Genomic DNA, 21,550 nt, shown 5'->3' with positions numbered 1-21,550 from the left:
ATAAAACGAAATATACATCAAATTCAATGAATAACCAATTCAATGAACACAATTCCTTTAAATATGGGTGCATATACATTTCATAAAATATCTAAATCATTTTCATTAATATTGTCAGTTTTACTTGTCAGGTTAAATTAAATCGCTGTTCATTAACGTGTTCATATGAAACTGTAATATTGGTCCGAATGGCGAATATTGCACATGATAGGCCTAAAGTACATGTTGCAGTTATGCCTACGTTTGTTCTTCTAATACTTGTTAAGGGTTTAAAATATGGTGTACTACACTCACTATGTCAATTTCTTTTGTAAATATTATTCAAACAAACAAAAACCTTAAAAAATAAAAACCATATACCCTATATCCACGGATATGATATAGAACAAGGCTAAATGTAGATAATGAAATTAGTTTCATGAAAAAATGTCTGAATGATACACAAAATATACATTATAACACTGAATGTGTAATCGGTGGGACATGGCGATTGTGTTTACGCTTTTTCAACCGACCTTCACCTCAAAGAAATTGCCAAATATGTACTTGTAACAATGTTGGCGTATGACATCACTACCGTTGACCGTTTTTTTACAAAATGGCGGCTTCGCTGACACATGTATTAAAGCAGCCTGGAATATGGCTAAGTGCCACACTTACGCGCCTGTCATATTAAAGTATTTCAAATCTCACACTTCGCACATACATCGGCATTAACCCATTATCTAATAACCACATTATGAAAAACTTGTGAAAATGCTTTTTGATATTTGTGTTACTATATTATTGCGAAATATACATTAATGTCGTCTTTTTTAAGGTGTCATTCGGATCAACAAGGGAGTAATCCATGTTCATATTTGAACTTCCGCTTCCACCGTTGGATAATTCAAGATGAATCATGCAGGTAAATTACATTGATATAACATATAACAGAGCTGTCAACCCCTAAAGATTGTTTAGAGTGAGACCGAAAAAATAAGCCGGGGTCATGTTGAGGGCGATGCCCTGGGGAGGCCCCTGCCCCGAAAATGAAGTTTAGTGATTTTCAGGAGCATTTGGAGCATTCTGGTGGCATTATTTTGACACTAAAAGATGCATGCTAATAAATAATAATAAGCCGAATCATTCGCATAAACATCGTTTTAGTACTTCTTCATTCAGGCGTTCTTTCAATGTTCAACTTTACGCAAAAACGAACGAAAATGCGTATTAATTTTGAAATTATTTTTGGCTACCAGATATGCGTGAGATTATTATTTGGAGGCGTGGGAGCGTGACATTTGTCAATAAAGCGTGAGACTCACGCCAAATGCGTGAGAGTTGACAGGTATGATGTAACCAGTCATCAAATGATGTCAAAACTTTGCCATTAGTACCTGCTTAGCTTGGCCCTTATTTAACTGTTGATTATTGTAACTATTTGAGTCATTTGGCCACTAACTTGCGTCTAGCAAATAGACAGGTTGGGGAAACCTACCGATCGGCCTATAAAAGGCAGAACGGGATATAGGCCGTTCTGCCTATTTTGCTGTAGGCCGATCAGGCTATATTTGACCATTATTATTAACAGTTCACAAACTATCAATTTCCGCACGAAATGGTTTTATTAGATCCTGGAGATGCACAGTTATGAACCTGCTCAGCTTGACAAAAAATAAGTTTTTGGATAAAATGGAAATTTATATAATGTTCAGGAAAAGATGTTTCATTTAAGAACACAATTTTGCACAGATTTTCATATTGACAACTAAAACTGAATATCTATGTCATTAATTTTCAGTGAAAATTGTCAAAAATGTTATAGTCTTATATTAAATTAGCAATTTCCAAACTTCTTTATTATGTGATGAAAATGCTCAAAAAGGGTTTGAATGAAAACCTTAGCACATCAAAACTTGAATAATGTTAATATCCTCATGCGGAAATTCACCACTTCAAATTTATTTGATGAATATCATAATTAAAGGCCAATCGGCCTGTAGCAAATTAGGCGGAACGGCCTATTATATCCCGTTTGGCCTATTATAGGCCGATAGGTAGGTTTCCCAAACCTGATAGATCTTACTCAGTAACCTGGAATGTTACTACATTTTGGCAGTAAATTTGCTGAATAAACTATATTTTGCATAATATAGTGAATATATGTCAAAGTGCTTGGGTTTAATTAACACTGAAACACATGTATTGTGCTGAGTAGAAGTAAAACCTCATATCAATGTTATATAAGGTCCAATCATCTCTTCAATATTTTGCATAATATAGCTACCAAATATGAGTATTATAGGGTCCAATTATGTCAACAACACAGTATATTTTGTAGAATTAGGGATCATATGTTAAAATTACATATATCCCATATATCAGTGTTTCATGGGCTAATCATTACAAATTCTTTTATTTTTTATTTGTTGTAGCCATAATCCCAAATCGGTTCCAGCTGAACGAGGACTTTGACAATATAATCGTTCCGAGTCAAACTTCAAGAAAGAGGAGGAATTTAAGGAAGGGTGATACTGTGTAAATATGATATTCATTATTATCATAATTAATTATTATTATACATTCAGCAGCTATTACAGTTGTCATGTCAGCTATCATATTTATTCGGTAGCTATGGGCTGTGGGGTTGCAGAGGGGTTTAAGTATTCGCTCATCACACCAAATACATGGGTTCGTTTCCCCCACATTAGTTCAGTGTGGAATATTGCCAAAAGCGGCGTAAAACTATACTCACTCACTCTCTCACTATTCAGTAGCTAGTGTATGGTGAGCATCGTCCTTATTCTTCATTCTGATGTGTCATATCTCCATTCTTCCCAGAAAAATAATCTATTCCCATTGGCCATGAAGGCTTTATTGTTTAGCTCCATTATTCTGTGTAAGCATTAGTGTCTCCTTTTATTTTTAATTCCTCTAGTGCACAGAAGGCTTCAAAGTCAACATGCCCAAAACAACCGCAGCATCAGCAAATTCATCACCAGCAACAGCCGGGTCCGTCTGATCAAGAACTCTCTACTCCTAAAACAGTCATTGAATCTGAGGTTGGTATGTGAAACTTTAGGAACTAAATTCCTTAGCTAGTGGCAATTCACTTTGTATAATTGTTTTGTATTACATAATAACATTTCTAAAACGCATTAAACCAAACTCACCCCTTCAGCCATTCATATATTTTCACATGATCAGTGTGCAATTTAGTATGCGTTCCTTTTGGTCCTGTACATTTCAAAACCTAACTGAACTTCCTTTCGGCTGTATGTTATAAGGTCTATTTATATACCAAAGAATGCGATGCTTTGTGGTTTCTTCGTACTTTTTTGCAGGTGATGTCCCCTTGTGTGGTAATATTATATTTTCAATAACGAATCGTATACAAATAGTCAATGACGTGATTGTCAATTTGTGATTTGTTGCATTAGAATAGTGTTTGGTGACCAAAATCATTTCTGGTCATGTATCTGTGTTGAATAACATATATACTGATGGAAACAAATAAGGGAACCTATGAAAGTACAAGTGTCCTGATATCCTTTTCCAAGTTCTTTGCATGCTTTGTGGGTGAAAATGCCACAATATATAAAGGGATGCTTTTATGGTTCCATCAGTATATTTATTACCAATAATTTCTTAGTTTATTAGCATAAACAAATTAGAAGTCATTATCTCTTCTAGTTGAACATTACTGTGTAGAATATAAGCAGCATCTATTATGTCTGAATGTCATTTTCTGAAAACAGAAATGTTCTTATTTGCCAATTTTTATACCATGTGTATTCATATGAACTATATTATCCCATCTATTTTAACTAAACAATTAGGTAGTAGCTAAATTTTATTGTGCAAGCATTTCTTACAAATTTATCAGATAAGTGAAAATGATTAAATGTCATGGGGTGTTTTCCATGAATGTGTAATTGGTTGTCACGCCTCCTTACTAATTATTTTAAATAATATTTGTATACAAAAGCATTTCAACTACATTTATTATCTATTTCACATTTTATGTGCCTGCAATATATCAGCATAGCCTAACCATTACTTCGTTGTTCCCTCTACCTGTCATTCCCTTCGAAACTTTTAACTATATGTCTCCAGGAAGTATCACTTTCTAAATGTCTACTAACCCAAGTCTTTCTTAAACTTACTCCTAATCCCATTTACTAATTTTTTGCAGAGATGAACTAAACGTTAAAAAACATCAATAAAAGTTCTGGGGAAGATCAAGCCTTTCTTAAACTTACTCCTAATCCCATTTACTAATTTTTTGCAGAGATGAACTAAACGTAAAAAACATCAATAAAAGTTCTGGGGAAGATCAAGCCTTTCTTAAACTTACTCCTAATCCCATTTACTAAATTTTTGCAGAGATGAACTAAATGTCAAAAACATCAATAAAAGTTTGGGGAAGATAATTCCATGAATTAGCAGGTGAAATAAAATGAGGTTTAGAGTTGTAATTATGAATATTTCGATCATATGACGATGTACATGTGTGTGTATGCATGACTGTTTGTACTACCCCAGACTTACCATGCCACAGTTAACATGAATACCCAACTCAGACACATTATACTCACTCCAAGCCCACCAGTCCTTGTTGTACACTGTTCTGCAACCAACATTTACATAACACAATCCTTTTATTCATAATTGAATTTAAAATTGAAACTAATTTTCTTTACTGCATGTCACATGGAGGCTGCTAACCAGGGTACCACACCCCACGTGTTCAGCAGTTACATGGGCAACCAAGGGCAATCAGAGTATCATGTAAATGGTTACCATCAGCTAACCAGTGTTAACTTGGGTCAGGCCTTGGTCAACACAGGTCCACCTGTCTAAAATGCTGAAAGTCATTTTCCCCACCCCCCAAGGGTCCGTCAGAAAATGTTATAGAAAGTTGAATTTATCTACCCATTTTTATGCTTTTATGCCAGGGTTTATAGTCAACACCTCATGTCTCAGTCCGTCCAGTCTGTACGTAATCATTTTGTTTCCGGAGCATAACTTGAAAACCGTTAAATATTTTTCCACTAAACTTCATAGATATATCAAACTCACCCTGAAGTGGTATCCTTTGCTATTTACATATTTTCCATGTCCGAATTGCATCATACTGGGGGTATATGTCATCTTCTTATGACTCTTGTCTATTTGATTTGCCTTTCAGTATACACTCACACCACTAAGGCAGTATGAGCACCTGCTGATACAGGGTAAAGGCCTGTCTCCGTGCAGCCCCCATCACACTGCATTTGCCCTGCAAGACTTTGACCAGACATGTAACAAATTGAAGGTTGTTCAGTTTTATAATATTACATCTCACCATTGTCAAATGGTTTTTGTTTCATGGCTCATTGTCCACCCAACGTTGCAAAAGCTCAGAAATAAGATTTTTTTCCAAATTTATTGTACATTACAATAAAATGTTTACTGAAGATTTTCTTTATATCCACATCAGCTAAAGCGCCATGGCCCTATATTCTCCCCTGTTAATGATGCAATAACGTTTTATGTAATTTTACATATCTCTCTTTCTTTCCCATCCTTAGAACACATTTTACCCTTAATAATGTATCTTAGATAAAGCTTTAAAGCAAGTTATACATCGGTTTTTAAATGTACATGTTTTGTCCCCAATTACCTCTAATTAGATTCATTATTTAACATATCTGTTTTATCAATTTATGTCTCATGTCTCACTAAACCTTTACATATTTTTTTTGTATTTAGGATGTCTATTACATTGTTCGGAGACGGCACATTACGTGTTGTGATGGAAATACCTGGGTCTATGCTTGCCAGTGTGAAAGGGCAAGGGAGACACTGGTGTTTGCCATTGAACAACCGTATAATTGCTCAGTCCAAGAAATCAAAGGTTTGTTATGTTAGTTTGTGAAATGTAAAAAGCTATGGGTCCTTTATAACATTCATATGTATTAATATGTACTTAAATATCAGTTAAATACAAGACACCAAATCATTATTGTTGTTACTTGCATCCACCTCATATTATGTCTGAAGTAGTGAAACAAAGTAAATGTTCTACAATTACAGGCTTACTATCTCTTGTTACCTTTAGCATTCATTGTAGATGTTTGCTTTGGTATTTGCATGATACAGTAAACATATGTTACTAGCAAATAACGTTTTTAGCTTTCCTCTGATTGTTATTGCAGATTTAGATCAGCATGCCAATCATGTCGAATGTCTTCATATCAAGGCATGCAGAGAGCTGTTAAGGAGCACCATCACGACTGATGACTACAATTCCCATTCTGTCAATGGTATTTGAACCCCCAATTTTTTTTTCTGCTAAAAAATTAGTTACATTGCTTAAGGTATTCCTCAGGCTTTACTATAATATAAGGGTAATGCTATTTTTGAGGGCATTATCATTTGCAGAAGCCCGAGGTCTTCCATTAACTGCCCGACGAAGGAGGGCAGTTGAAAAAGACCGAGGGCTTCTGCAAATGATAATGCCCTCAAAAATAGCATTACCGTTATTATTGCTAAAATACATGGAATTTGTGTTGAAAAGAAAAAGGAAACAATGAAGGAATTTGACTAAGTTTACCCAAATCAACTTCTGACGGGGTTGACTGCCCGAATGCAATTACGTCATCGAACAATTCAAGTGACGTCACAACAGAAAGTGACCATATTCGACCTTGGCCTTTGACAAGACCATAGCCTGCAACATGCCAAACTATGACAGTGTTCAGTTTTAGTCCATCAACAGTCTTAATAGTGCATTTGTTAAGGTTAGCACCAACAAGAAAGCCAATATTACCGCTATTTAAAGCGGGAATTTGGGTTGCTTTGACTTGTTTGACCCAGAATATCTGCCAGTCGAAAGACAATTAATGTCGAACCATGACGTCACTTGACAACAGAACTGATAGTGGCCCGTCGTTAAGGTTGAGCGGTCCCAATATCATTTGCAGCGGACCGCAAATTTCTGATAATGGGAGGGCCGTTTCATGATAATTCCATGTATTTTAGCTATAATGTTATGTATAATACACTATACTGGTATTGAGAAAGCACCATTATGCCATGTGCATGCTTGCTGTATCATTCATTGATTACATTTCAAAGAGTGTTTAAGAGATTCACATAGAATATTTTGGTTTGTGAATTTATCCTTCCGTTTCCTGTTTGGTGTTTTGTTCCAGTTGGAATATATTGTACAGCCTAAACCACTTACATGTACTTTATAGTGTAAGTGCACATGTAATTTTATGAATCTTGGCAAACTACTGTTGTATTTCATACAATATTTATTCTTTTAATCTAGATGTGTCAGATCACCAATATTGCAAGTCCAATGATCATGTAAGTTCACGAGAAATTTTTTGGCTCAGGTTTACAATTACATGTAAATGTTTAAATGTTTACTTGAATTTAAAGAAAACATGATAATTATTGTATATTTTGTTTAGAAATTCAATCATTTTGTACCCATATGTACACAAGTAGATTATTTATATCATAATACTATATAGTCATTTTTTCAAATCACAAATACTGTTTATCAATGTTTTTATCTTACTATTGTAATCTCAAGCTGTTAAATTTCGCATACTATGTTTTTTTAGGACATTATGCATTGTGTGCCTTAATGCCTATAAATGTTTCGCATGTCTCAGGCCTGTCTTCTTATCCTATAGGTGGAGTTATATCCCCTTTTGTCAACAGAACATGCTGTGTGTGTCCACATATCTACCGGTAACTCATCCAACGAGTCATATGCCATTGTCAGCTTAAACTTTCAAGGTGGGCACTCATTAGCATGTTCTGTATGCAAAAAGGCACCATGCCCACATACAGATGCCATCAAGTGTTCTGGGCACTCATTAGCTGAGGTACTGAAAGAGCTGTTGTCATCAAAACCATCTTTCAGGGCACGATATGTCCCTTATCCAATATCAAAAAAAAAAATAGATTTCAGCATGTCTAGTTTTCAAGGAACATATGAAAACAGTTTTGCCCCAGACACATCAGGCATCTGTGTTTGTGGATCTCCTTGGGGTGAGCTCACAGATGGCCTGGACTCAATGATGTTCACCGCAACCACTTCATCCAGTGTTAGAGGTATGCAGATGTTTCCTTTTAATTCCAGTTTACAAAAACATCAATATGTCTAAATTGAGAAAAAAACCTGAGCTTCATGTAAGTGGTTTAAATTACATGTTATTGAAAAGAAGAACATTACACTTGGTCATTTGTCTGATCAATGTTTATTTTTGCATATTAACAAATTCATGCACAATTTCAAATTGTTCTTTCACTTGTCCTACCAGTATATCAACATTTGGTTACTAGTTAAACAACTAGAACAACGATAGGGCTTTTGTTACTTTTTACATTTTTACTTGCTTTAAAGGTTTAAGTGCTATTCAGGTTCACTCTCACTCAGCCAGAGTCTAACCAAAAAGGTCTTGTTAAGACAACATAGAACTATGGCTATGTGAGACTGAGAGATGCGAGCCAGGTAATAAGAATTAGCCACTGAAGCATGAGCCTTTGTTCATGGGCTATAGTCGATATCTACAATGTAACATTATTTAAGATGTATGCAAGTCTGTGTGCGTTTTTTGTAATATGAAAATTCGATTTAAACATATCTATTTCTGATATATTGTTCCCACACTGTATCGGCAAACAAGCAAAAAGCTTATAATAATGCCTGTCCAGACAAAATAACATTTATGCGACTTGTAGTTGTATTGCATAACATTATTACAAAAGTACATGATATCATAAACAATATTAAGCATGCAATATAGCATCCATACAGCAAAAATACTTTTAGTTCTGCAAAGGGCTAGATGAAAACTTAAGATTGATTAAATATTCTTAAAGTGATAATAAAGTTATGTACTGATTTTATAATAATATGATGTTTAGATCTAGGTACTTCTAGGTTACCATATGGAGCGTCATTTATGCTATATCCATGTTTGAAAGAAAACAAATCGTTTTTTATAGCATCATAGTTGTTACATATAAAAAGATAATGATTGGTGAAACTTGATGGAGTACTGAATTTATCTGTGCAGTCCAATTTGCGTCTTTTTGAAACCAGAGGCCTAAATCTTTGTGCTCGGAATAATAAATATTTTTGCATAAATAATCTTGGACTAGTTAAAATCATTTCACTAATATCACTAATTGAGTATTTCCTGAAATCCTCCAAAAGAATTCAAATAATACCATATCAATGTATCTCACTTAAATACAGATGTCACTAATGTCACCAATTGAGCATTACCTCAAATCCTCAAAAAAAAGTTCAAATAATACCATATCAATGTACAAGTATCTCACATTAATTACAAATTTCACTAATCTCACTAGGTGAGCAATTTGTTGAAACTAACAGCCAAATCCCACTCTGGCTATGTGAGAGACCTGTTTTGACAGAATCTGGCTAAGTAAGAGGACACCGCTATTCAGGTTATTAGTATAATAAGAAAACATGTTTCTTTTCCAATTTGTTAAGTTTTTGAAAGACAGTGCAGCAACTGCCAAAGAACAAAAGAATTTGATGGTGGGGATCAGCATGTTCTCAACATGGGAACCTATATGGTTTCACACCAAGTCTTTCGACAGTATTCCAAACAGTTCCTCACAGATGGGTAATATGTGAATTTTTACATTTCATAGGGCATTGAAAGTTCCGCAATCATTATTTAATCTCAGATAAAACTGGAGTGTTAACATGTTAAACTCACACAAAAAATGTTGCATAAATCATATTTCAAAAGCAGCAGTAATTGCCCTGCCATTATCTACAGCATATGCTATAAATATACAAATTTTTCCTTATCCTAACTCCTGATCTTTTGCTTATCTCCCTTTCCCTTTCGATTGGTAGTGGAACACTTGAATCCCTTGAAGTTCCCGAAGCGGACGTATCAATACTCACCCACGAGTTACCTCCCTTCCTCTTTCCCGCGCAAACGTACCATGTGACGTGCCCATACTTGTCGCTCTCTCCCTTTTCGCCCAAGCGGATGGTTGGGCGAACACTGGAGTCCCGTATACGGCAATTTATCGTTTCTATTTAGGCCTATTCTTTTAAATTAAGCTGTGTATGGATTTTGCTATAATCATTATCTAGTATCTGTACAAATTTGTTAAAATATATTGACTTTGAGTCGTGTTTTCATCGTGTTGTAAACTACAGGGGAAACTCAGGAAGAGACCGCGGCCCCAGAGCTTCCAGAGGTACCAGACGTTGATGTCAGAGTTCGGAACGACTGCAGTCTTCCACCCCCACTACACCTGTCACCTACGGAATGGATGCTCCATAAGGGAAATAGGATTCCCTTCCATAGACCTGTTTGCCACGAGGTTCAACAAACAACTACAGACGTTCGTCTCACCAGTTCCAGATCCTCAAGCCTGGGCAACAGATGCACTGAGCATGTCGTGGGAAGGACTAAACGGCTACGCTTTTCCACCCCCGATACTACTGCCAAAAGTATTGGTCAAGATCAAATAGACTCAGACGCTACAACTGACTTTGGTCGCGCCCTTTGGCCAGCGAGAGCATGGTTTCCAGATCTAATAGAAAACCTAGGAAGCCCAGTAATCAAGCTTCCATATTGGCCAAACCTACTGATACATCCGCACACCAAGCAAGTCCACGGGAACCCAGCAGTGTTCCAGCTACACGTGTGGACAGTATAAAATTGTGTTTGAAAAAGACCTTTTCATAATCTATGGGTTGTTATAAGATATCTAGTACAGGAGAATACTAGTTTATCTATAACCACATGAATCAGCATGATTCAACTTGTCTGAGATTGAAGTAAGACAAGGAGTGGTCCCCCCGAGTTACTACGCAAATTGGAAGAACAGGACCAAGGAAATGCCGTTCGCAGTTCCCATGGGGGGGGGGGGGATACAGGACGTATTTAAGGACAGCTGTTGAATCCAGTGGCTTGACCCACCACCTATTCCGACGGATTCTATAAGCAAAAGATCATGAAAAGAAAATATATGTAAATTTTTAAGTAAAATTGATATTTTATACTTATCCTGACTCATGACGAACAAGACCTCCCAACCTCCCCGTTGAAGACACTTGTGATTTCACAGCTGAAAGAGGGAAAGAGGAAGGGAGGTAACACGTGGGTGAGTATTTATACGTCCGCTTCGGGAACATCAAGGGATTCAAGTGTTCTACTACCATTCGAAAGGGAAAGGGAAATAAGCAAAAGATCATGAGTCAGGATAAGTATAAAATATCAATTTTACTTAAAAAATTACATTATCATTCTGTTGATATAGTTGTGTAGGATACAAGCACTTATCTAAATTCCTCTATTTTACAGAACAACACTGTCTTCTTTTTATAAAACATTGGTGTGGCAGCATGCTGAAAATGGTGATCAGGAATTCAGTAACCAACTGTCCTACTACAGGTTTATGTTTTAACAACTATTTTTGTCTGTCATGGCTTGCACAACAAGTCAAATCATGCAACATTCAATATGTTAGGGGTTACCCAATATGTCTATTCATACATATATTCATGTATTTTGCCCAATTTTGATATCCATACACCTACTGTAAAAAGGAAACAAGTTCCTTTGTCAATCAAATCAGTATCAACAATCTCAGAAGTCACAATACAATGACTAAAATTATGTTAAATTTTCAGATTCGGTTCCCAAAACTGATCCATGTCTGTACAAAACATTTATTAACACAGGCCTAAAGCCAAGATGGTGTGAAATGATGATCTACCTTGAACATTTTGTTAATAGTGTTTATCATAGGTAATCATGACGAGAGGTACATCATTGCAGAAATTGACCTCACATACACAATAACTTCATTATTCATATATTTTCAACATGAATTATCAACACATACATTCACAACATTAACTTTGTCTTTAAGATTCCGATATGCATGGTATGCATACTTGGACTTGCTGGATATATCCTATGAGGAGGGCTTCCAGTGCCCCTGCTGTGGGGAGTCACCAGAGGTAGTCATTATGGATGGTGTCACCCTGGGGATCAAAAACACCCACATGGACTGGAAGATGCCACAAGAAGAACCACAGAATCTGGATGGAAGATAAGTAACACAACAGTTTCATTATTAGTGTTGACAAAGTATCCACAGATTTAATATAGATATGCATTTATATCTAGAATTATATTATTTATATAGTCATGCCAGGATCACTGCACATGGGTGGAAACAATGACAGAACAAAACTCTATGCAATGTTATTGAGTACTATATATCTACAATTCTTGTCACCAAGTGCACATCAAGCATGGTCAGGATGTTAAACACAAGTTGATTCTCACATAGATGCAGCCAAACCTGAGGTGCTATTATACGTGTTTCGTATTGCTTATATGTCACAATCCTGATCCCAACTTTGAACACTTACTTTTGTGACAAATGCTTTATGTCCAAATTGTGTTTATACTACTTTCAGCTCTAGGGTCTTTATCAAGAATCAGAGCTGTAGAAAGCTGTTGAGGCAGTTTACAATTCGCAGCCTCACCCAACAGGAAATGGCGGAGCTTCAGACGCTGCTGACCACATATACACCCTTTTTGGAGCCTTTGTTTTCAGAAATTGGTTCAAATTTTCATTATGGAAAGTGCCCCAAAATTTTCAGTTCTATCATTTGTACCTTGAGCTCGGATTATCCTTTGTTGGCTTTAATTCATATTGAAGATGAAATTGTTTTGGATATTCTCATGGATGAGTCTAAAGGGGCAAATTTTAGACATAACATCTCTTACATGGCCATTTTGGAAGATAAAGTCCCAACACTCTTTTCACTGCTGTCTCATTTTTCAGAAACTCCTGCTTATGTTCGTCCCCTGTTGCTTGCTTTTGTAGAAAATGTGGGTCAGTTTTTGAAGGTCGATGAACATGATTTAGAGGCATGTACAGCAATTTCAGTCTTCGTCTTGAATTGTTAAATGGTTGTTACTTGTTGATAGATGTTATTTTATGGAGTACGTCGAAAGTAATCTGCACCTGAAATACCTTTTCCATATCCATGATACAAGAATTTCTTATTAATGAATCACTTAGTATTAAATTTTGAATTTGTGTAGCCCAGAATTACATAAACTTTTCATTATATTTTCTCATGAAATATAACTAAATGGATTTTTACTTTCACCTTATAAAGTAATTTATCTTATTTCATAGATTTCTGAATCAGAAGCACATCCAGACATGAGGACCCTGTACTTTCCATCACTGAATGTCTGCAACCGGAGAGGCTCATATGTTTTGGATGACAAGAACCAAAGGGGACCCTGCAGGAAAAGTCCTGGGAGTCATCATTCACTGACCCCAGGATTGTTCACTTTATCCTGTCAACATGGTGAATGTTGTTTGGCCTTATGTCTCATCAACTAGTTCATCATAAAGTTTTATGCAATAGAACTCAATACAAACTTGAATATTTTTTATCATACTTGCAATACATTATACTAAGTGAGGTGATTTCATTCAAAAGACATTCTATTAATATCAAGGTCACCCAAGGTAATAATAATGACAAACATTCAAATGTTTTTCTAGTCCTTAACTAATAAACCAATAACACAATTATGGGATTAACATGCAGGGTTATAATCTGGGGTGAATGCTTATAATCTGTTCACAAAAACATCTTTTGTAGGTGTGTGCTATGGATTTAGAATGATGCAGGATGCTGAGTCCCCAAATGTTCCCTTCACCCTTCTCCGTACACGGTTCAAGAAAGGTGAGTTGATATCCTTCTTTCAGTTTCTAGAGAGCTCATGTCATTGCATGCTTGTCTTGTACATGTATTGATAATTACAGCCTTGGGTAAATAAAGTTCACTCAATTGTTTTTCAGCATGTATATATTCTTTACCCTGGTATGGCTGAAACCACTAGTTTTATCATGCAGAAAATGATGTTTGTGATCAGAGTATGTTTTATTTGAATGTTGCTCTCAGAATAAATCAGAACTAAATTGAATCATGACTTTGCTGTTAGCTATGACAATAAAACTTGTATATGTACACACACCCTGCCCAAAGTTTGCATGTAGTTCGAGAAGGTGAGGTGTAGCCCTCGCCTGTGTGTAGACAACAGATAAGTTGATATAAAAAATATTACTTAAATACGCAACTTCTTAATGCCTATCATGACCAAAACATTTCAACAGCATATCTATATTCACAGCTCCCAAGATGGTCATCTATGACAATGTATGTAACCTGCATGCATATTGTATGAACCGAGATCCAGGTTTTTTCAAAAACACCTGGTTTGTTGTTGACCGATTCCACTGGCCAAATCACAAAGGTAACCTTTTTTAAAGTCAGTTTTCATTATGATTTATTGTAAATCATGACAGTAATGCATCATAATATTAATAGCAGTATACACAAGCTTTGAAACATCAGGCAAGCATTGAACTGGTACCTTTGTCTGTGTTTTAATTTTCAGTATACATGAAGTTCAAATGAAGGGTTTTAGTCTTTTGAATCATTTAATGTTTACCAATACCTTTAAAAAGCACTTTTTCATGAATCAGTAATGTTGTGTGTATGTCATTGTTTTTTACATATATGCTTTTGTCAATCATTTATTTATTTCATCAGCAATATGTTTGGTAATATAACCATTTGGTGGTAGTATACCTGTAACCTTATCCTTGTCTGAATGCACAGCATTGTTCTGTGACAGTAGCATAATTGTCAATACTTCACATATTTTGGTTTGGTAACCATCATAAGTCTCTGGCTACATACCTCTTATGATAATAAAATTCTGAAGTCATCCATTGACCTACTTTTTGTTTGCAGGTTGTCATGATGGATACAATCTATCAAAATACAATAAATACAGAAGCATGAATACTCAAGTAGCTGAACAACGGAATGCTACATTGAATAAATTAAGAAGTATGCTTTCATACATGGATGTAGACCATTTTATGTCACACTGTAAATTTTATGTTTGGTTTCGAAGCATGGTATCAATGGCAGCAAAGCAAGAAAATAAACTAAAACAGTATACTGCCCTCTTCCAAATTCTATCAAAAGTGTATTCAACGCTATAAATAAGAACTTTCATTTTGAAATATTGTTCAAACAGGACCATCACTGTACATCCAAACAGAGTTATGGCCTTTGCTCCATTCTTATCAACTCCGTACATTGTGTGTGCAATGGGGACAAGTTTTCTCAGAAGCTACTGAAGTTACTATCATGCTTCCTGCATGCTTATCTAAGACCTACAGGCTGAGTTTGAAAATTGTTATGTCCCTTGATCCATGGTACTTTACTTAGTACACTGCAATGTCAATGCCAGGTCACATTAAAGAAAATATGAGGTCATCTGAGAAAAAATCAAACTTTGAAAATGTAAGGTTAACATTTATTGCTTTAAGTTGTCATTTATCAAAATGTCTTTTGGTATAATGATTGTCAGCAAGAAATACACTTGGTATTTGGTAATTTCAAGTCCACTTGCTTCAACAGACCTTACCTATGCAGAATATCACCTTAAGTTTCTCCTAGTGCCTTCACAAATAAATAGATACTTTTCATTGTGTTTCTAGAGGCTGTTGAGTAATTTTGTGTAAGAGCTGATCTCTCATGTTGATGTCTCATTGGTCCCCTACTTTTTGTTTCTTGCATTATAAATATGCAAATTGAATTGAGCTGCACATACATAGAGTTTCTCCACCGTATTGTACATATGTATATGCTGGTGGTTATTCAGTTTTATGTATTCTACTCACGTTGACAATTGTTTCAGTTTGCTCATGTTGAATGTATTTTGTCTGTAAAACATTACAGATATAAAAAAACATCAGGTTACCAGGTATAGCAACACCAACACATTTAGGGTTTTAATATTGATTCACTATGAATAGAGATGTTTTTACAAAGAAACATAATGTTATATATGTATAAATTGTTTTCCTTTTCTGGCATACTCACGTTTGTATTCAACAGCACCATTTCATTAATGTGTCATGTATGAGCTGTCTCCCCGTGTCTTCTATGTCAGATGACACGAGTGTTGGCCACTGTATTTGGCTCCAATTGCTTTCCTTAAAAGGCACAAAACAGTTTCATTAGTAATTTGTAAATTTGTACAAGAAATTGTTTTGTGTTGGATGAGGGTGTACTCTGCATTTAACATATAAAATTAAACCAAAAAAATTGTAAATGTAAGAATAGTCACATTTTACTCAAATAGATTACCGTAAAATGTCCTTTACTGACTAAAAAAAAAAACAACTAAATTATTTTGACTACTGACTCATCTCACTGATTTATTTCAGAGAAATTGCTGTTTAATAATATCAGACATGATGGTGTACCTTCAGTAGACCCACAGCATACATCACTGTGAACACGCCACAGTCTCGGCCATTTGTCTGTTTAGGAACCTAGAAATTATAATTGTTATTGATATGATAATTTACATTTGAACACCAGCATGTTTTTTAAGACGTTTTCGAGAATGAAGTATTAATACATTTCATCAAATATCTTAAATGTGATTGCTTTCTAATTTGTTGTTGAAACTGTTGGATTATTAATGATATACATCCGTGCATAAAGTAAGCACCACCCTGTATTTTTGCCAGTTAATTTTGTATGAAATGAAAATCTACACACTTTCCGAAAAATAATATTGATAATTTGACAGAGCAAGCATATAATATTTTAAAAACGAAAACATGATTGAAATAACGTAGTACTTTAATTAGGATAACTGTCTATATCAGAAACGTGTGTTTTCCCGTCCTAAAACAAGTTACCTTATTTTGAAAAGTGAATGTAATAATTATTTCATGTGTGGTATTTGTAAACCTGTTAATGGATAAAGCTTCTTTAACTGTAGGTTGATCAAATTGATGGCTACACCCTAACTTTTCTGCAGCATTATGCCATATGGTGCTTAATTAATGCACGGGTGTGTATATATATGCTTGTGTAAAATTGATGAATACATTGAATTGAAGCTTCGACTTTACCTTAGGGTAGATACATGTCTTTCCTAGTAGTCTGCAATGAAATTATGATATCTTCATTCTTTTGATAGGTTCGTAAAGAATATTTTCCTGATATTGTTTATATACTCATGTGTATGAAATGAATGTGGAAATGAGAGCAGTAATGTCTTAACATTTACTTCCTTTATCTGTTGGTGTAAGAACCCAACCACTGTGGAGAATCGATTGGTCAGGCGCTTGGCCAATTGCATGTAACCAAAAAGATGACATGGATTACTGCACATGGTTTTAGTGGTTTTGCATGCTGACCAACACTTGATCACAACTGCATAGCTGGAATAGTGCTGACATGCTATAGATATATTATATGTTTAATCTTGGTAATCTTAATAACATCTAAATAAATGTATTGTCACACATTAAGTGAAGCTAAATATTAAACAGAGATTACATGTTGCAGAGTGTTACCGTTTTATGTTCCTCTCTAGCACCCGGTACCGCCCTCCCATGGAACAGAGAACCCAGGCATGCTCTGGTCCCACTGCAAGAAGGTACCAGTGAGTCCTAGAAAATAGATACACAGATGGCATTGGTACTACTTGTAGTAACCCATGCATTCTCTGGTGCCACTGCCAGTAAAATATATACACAGATGGCATTGGTACTACTTGTAGTAACCCATGCATTCTCTGGTGCCACTGCCAGTAAAATATATACACAGATGGCATTGGTACTACTTGTAGTAACCCATGCATTCTCTGGTGCCACTGACAGTAGGTACCAGTGAGTCCTAGAAAAACGATCCACAGTTGCCAATGGTACTAACTGTAGTAATTCCTGCACACAGGTAGTGATAATAACATATTATTGTTTAGGTAATTTTCACTCCCAGTAATTGAATATGAAAGACAAATAATACGGTACATATGATTACCCTGTGCATATGGGAACAATCATGTTCCCCAGGAAGCATGTCATTTTCTTCAATTTCCTAGGAAGAGAAGAAAAGAAATTGGTCATGCTCATATGTACAATAGGGAATCTCAGATGAAAATGTTATAGGTAGTAAGAAGATATATCAGATTGGAAAACATAAGTTCTAAGTTAACATAAACCAGTTTTCTATTTTATCATAAATGTGAAACATCAAAAGTCATAGAATATCTAGTCTTGATTATGTGAAAATTATGGACATAATTGACTCTATCTAAGGACCTGCCGTTAGCATGTGCCACTCACAATTTGAATATGAAAAACAAATGTTTTTGTATAGGACACACACGTGCTGCCATGTGATGTGACCTGTAAACAATGGAGTGTTGACAGGATCTTCACGTGAAGGATCAGGTAATCCATGTACACAATAGCCCAGTGACACAATGCATTGTGGTTATTTGCCAACGATGGGGATGGGGGTCTTAATGTCTCGGCCCAAACATTTAGTTTGTAGTTCATGAGTGAACTTTGGGGAACATCGACCTAGTTACGATCATACACGATAGTCAACGCTAAAGAATAATGAGTTTGCTTATCTGCCAAACTTCCTTGGGCGTACTCAAAATAGCAACAAACAATATATACATAGTAAAAGATCACTGTAAATTAGTGATGACACAAGATGTTCGCGAAACAGATACTGACTGGTACTGTGGTGTTTTAGCTTGGAGCAGAATCCCCGTGGTTGCCAGCATGACCACCGTCTCGGCGTCATTTTCGTCTTTGAAGATGCTAAATGTACAATAAAATATTGATAAATTGTTGATCTTTCTGAAGAGCTTGTAATGTTTTGCTTTTATCAAAGATGAACTATTCAAAGAGTTGGCAAGGTCGAACAACGTTTGTTTTAAATTTTATTTTCATAAATGACAACCTCCAAGACTTTATACACCAGAACGATACCTAAGTGAACTTTGGAATAGAATTGCACAATGATATGCAATGTTTTGGTCGGTTTTGAGTAAAGGGATCTCTTATGTTTTGTAAGTGTTTGCTAACTTGTACTGAAAGTTAATCTTTCCGCTGGTATATTTCCAATATATTTTCTCTTTTAACAAAGCAGATAGTTACCAAAGACGGGTGTCGACGACATGGTCGTCAAGCCATTCATTAGCCATAACAGCTCTGAGTTCTGTTGCTGTTACGAAAAGCCTTTTATAAAGTATGACTCTGAAAAAGATAGTTGCATATATTTATTGTCCCTGAAGCCTTCCTCCTTGGGTCAAGTTTTCTCTTTAACATTTATTTAGAGGATTTTCTTTATGGCCGGAATCGTCTCGACAAAAGCAGGATAACAAACTTTGGAACAATTATCAAAGACTTTGAGATGTAAGTTCTTTCATTCTTCTAAAATGTTATATTTGTCTGTTAAGCATTATATGAATTAGGTCAGGCCGGATGCAGTGGCAGTTTATGTGTTTTCGAAATTTGCCCACCTTCTGTCAGGATCTTCTGTTTCAAATCTGCAGCAGGAATAAAGTACAGGTTATCATGCTGGTTATAAACTGGTCACGGAATAAACTAATCATGAAAATTTCTCTTTACTTTTGTATGTTTAGTTACATCTAGTCATTATGACTCTTGATTGACATGTTAATAACTACCTAGTACATACCTGTTCGCCTCCTTCATGATGTGGGTCTTTTCTGCAACAAGAGACGCCATTGTACAGTGAGTAAGGTATACAGGTGACTACAGCTGGAATCTCTTGTTTCATATATCGCTGCATATACCTTAACTAAAAGTTACAAAACCCTTTCAATTTCAACAACGTTATCTGCTGAAAGGATCTTCATGCAACACAATTATGAATACATAATTCTAATAGGCGAGTAGCATAAACAGTGATGATTGTCTGGTCCAGACTCGATTATTTACATACCACCATCTTAAAACTGACATATTGCTCAGTGCGGCATTAAATATCAAGCAAACAAACATTGCAAGTATTTAAATTTCCAAGACTACAGTTTTGTTTCTATACCATCACCAGTTTTTGTCGTCAGATAGTAGGCCCTTCTGCCTCTGTCCACGTACACATGCACCTCCTCGCCTTCAAAGTATTCCAAACATGTGCACGGTGGTGCTGAAATTTTTCTATCCTCCATGTGCACGACCACCTCCCTCTTTAGTGCCCCAGCAATGAGCATAATGGTTCCGATGTCTGGATTGCAGAAGTTAGTTCAGTGAGTGGTTGTTTAAGCTTTATAACGCCCCGCTTAGAAGTAATCGAACACCAAGACGGGGGAAAGTTCATAAAACGTGGAACGCTTTCAGATAGGTCCGTACACTGCAAAGTCACCCTAACCATTGTTCATTACAGATACACAGAAGAAAGGAAACAAAGTTACGAATAGCTCCTAATATTTTATAATAATACGCTTATGAAATTGAGTCAACTTCAGTAAATCATTCATATATAACAACAACATGGGATATTTATTGAAAAGATTAATTGAACATCAATATAAAGTTTAATGTATATGCATTAGTTATCAACATTGGTACTACTTGTAGTAACCCATGCATTCTCTGGTGCCACTGCAAGTAGGTACCAGTGAGTCCTAGAAAATATATACACAGATGGCATTGGTACTACTTGTAGTAACCCATGCATTCTCTGGTGCCACTGCAAGTAGGTACCAGTGAGTCCTAGAAAATATATACACAGATGGCATTGGTACTACTTGTAGCAACCCATGCATTCTCTGGTGCCACTGCAAGTAGGTACCAGTGAGTCCTAGAAAATATATACACAGATGTCATCAACATAATGGAAAACTAAACATAATTGTTTAAATACTCACTGGGCATGCTGGGACCAGCTAGGATCCTTTCCGTTGCTGCTGCTACCACATCCTCCACTGACTGTTCAGTGGAGGCACGGATGCCGAAACGCTCGCCTAAAGATTCGGCTGTTTCGCCCAACTTGATGAGCTGATAATATATTGGACATGTACGTCAATGTGTGTACAAATATTTCGGCCAAAAACATGTGCTGTGGCAAAATTTACATCTTGTGCTTATTCCTTCGTGAATAAGTTCAACTAACGACATAAAAAGCACGAATTACAGAGCGGGGAATGGTATCAATATTACGCAAAAAGTGAGCTGTTGATATTTAGAATGTCTCATTTACAAAGGACTTTTGGCTTTTGGTAAATACTCACCTGTTGAGCGTAATGCTCCTTGTGCACAAAGCCATGTGCGAAAGTGGCCAGCACAAGAACATCGGGGAATCCTCCGAATACTTCCCAAAGTGAGCTCCCCTCCCCAAATGCTACCTTTGAAGAGGGTACCTCGACAAATTGCCTGTAGGAAAATATAGTGACTTGATTCATTTTTGTCCTAATACTAAGAAATGTCTAAACAGTATAGTTATAGTGTGATGTTCGACTTTACGGCGCAACCATGGCCTTAGAGAGTGGATACAGATCAGTTCACACGTGTGACCATGTTGCATGATTGGATGTCATTGTAGGCCGTATGCTGCGCACAGACCTAATTATGTAAAAAAATAACCGTTATATTCAGCTGAAAC

The 21,550-nt window shown here is 35.9% G+C and overlaps 2 protein-coding genes across 2 annotated transcripts; one reads left to right on the top strand and one right to left on the bottom strand.

Moving 5' to 3' along the window:
• The first annotated feature begins 833 nt into the window (after positions 1-833).
• On the top strand, positions 834-20,513 carry LOC124268434. Its single transcript, XM_046703394.1, has 20 exons — positions 834-907; positions 2,418-2,520; positions 2,921-3,044; positions 5,174-5,299; positions 5,737-5,881; positions 6,183-6,290; positions 7,304-7,341; positions 7,677-8,100; positions 9,512-9,647; positions 11,352-11,441; positions 11,923-12,105; positions 12,470-12,935; positions 13,210-13,387; positions 13,688-13,771; positions 14,220-14,342; positions 14,846-14,944; positions 17,502-17,564; positions 18,287-18,360; positions 18,632-18,633; positions 20,502-20,513. Exons 1-18 carry the CDS (start codon positions 895-897, stop codon positions 18,307-18,309), a joined length of 2,526 nt encoding a protein of 841 aa, XP_046559350.1. The 5' UTR covers positions 834-894; the 3' UTR covers positions 18,310-18,360; positions 18,632-18,633; positions 20,502-20,513.
• On the bottom strand, positions 18,606-21,350 carry LOC124268433. The gene is made up of 6 exons (XM_046703393.1): positions 21,180-21,350; positions 20,817-20,946; positions 19,994-20,173; positions 19,625-19,655; positions 19,446-19,472; positions 18,606-18,741 (listed from the first exon to the last, which is right to left on the bottom strand). The coding sequence occupies exons 1-6, from the start codon at positions 21,348-21,350 to the stop codon at positions 18,606-18,608; spliced, it is 675 nt and encodes a 224-aa protein (XP_046559349.1).
• Positions 21,351-21,550: the final 200 nt, after the last annotated feature.

This window comes from Haliotis rubra, unplaced genomic scaffold (assembly GCF_003918875.1).
Source record: "Haliotis rubra isolate DU_JTF1 unplaced genomic scaffold, ASM391887v1 Scf138, whole genome shotgun sequence".
Classification (NCBI taxonomy): Eukaryota; Metazoa; Mollusca; class Gastropoda; order Lepetellida; family Haliotidae; genus Haliotis; species Haliotis rubra.
This window is presented reverse-complemented; position numbering and strand designations above follow the sequence as displayed.

Excerpts from the sequence above, each read along its gene's own strand:
- LOC124268434 (XM_046703394.1), top strand. Across the intron at positions 9,648-11,351 it reads AAACAGTTCCTCACAGATGG|AACAACACTGTCTTCTTTTT; the intron begins GTAATATGTGAA and ends TCTATTTTACAG. Across the intron at positions 12,106-12,469 it reads CCACAGAATCTGGATGGAAG|TACTTTCAGCTCTAGGGTCT; the intron begins ATAAGTAACACA and ends TTGTGTTTATAC.
- LOC124268433 (XM_046703393.1), bottom strand. The coding sequence starts at position 21,350 with ATGAATCAAGTCACTATATTTTCCTACAGGCAATTTGTCGAGGTACCC. Across the intron at positions 20,947-21,179 it reads AGGAGCATTACGCTCAACAG|CTCATCAAGTTGGGCGAAAC; the intron begins GTGAGTATTTAC and ends ATATATTATCAG. Across the intron at positions 18,742-19,445 it reads ACAGAAGATCCTGACAGAAG|CATCTTCAAAGACGAAAATG; the intron begins GTGGGCAAATTT and ends TTGTACATTTAG.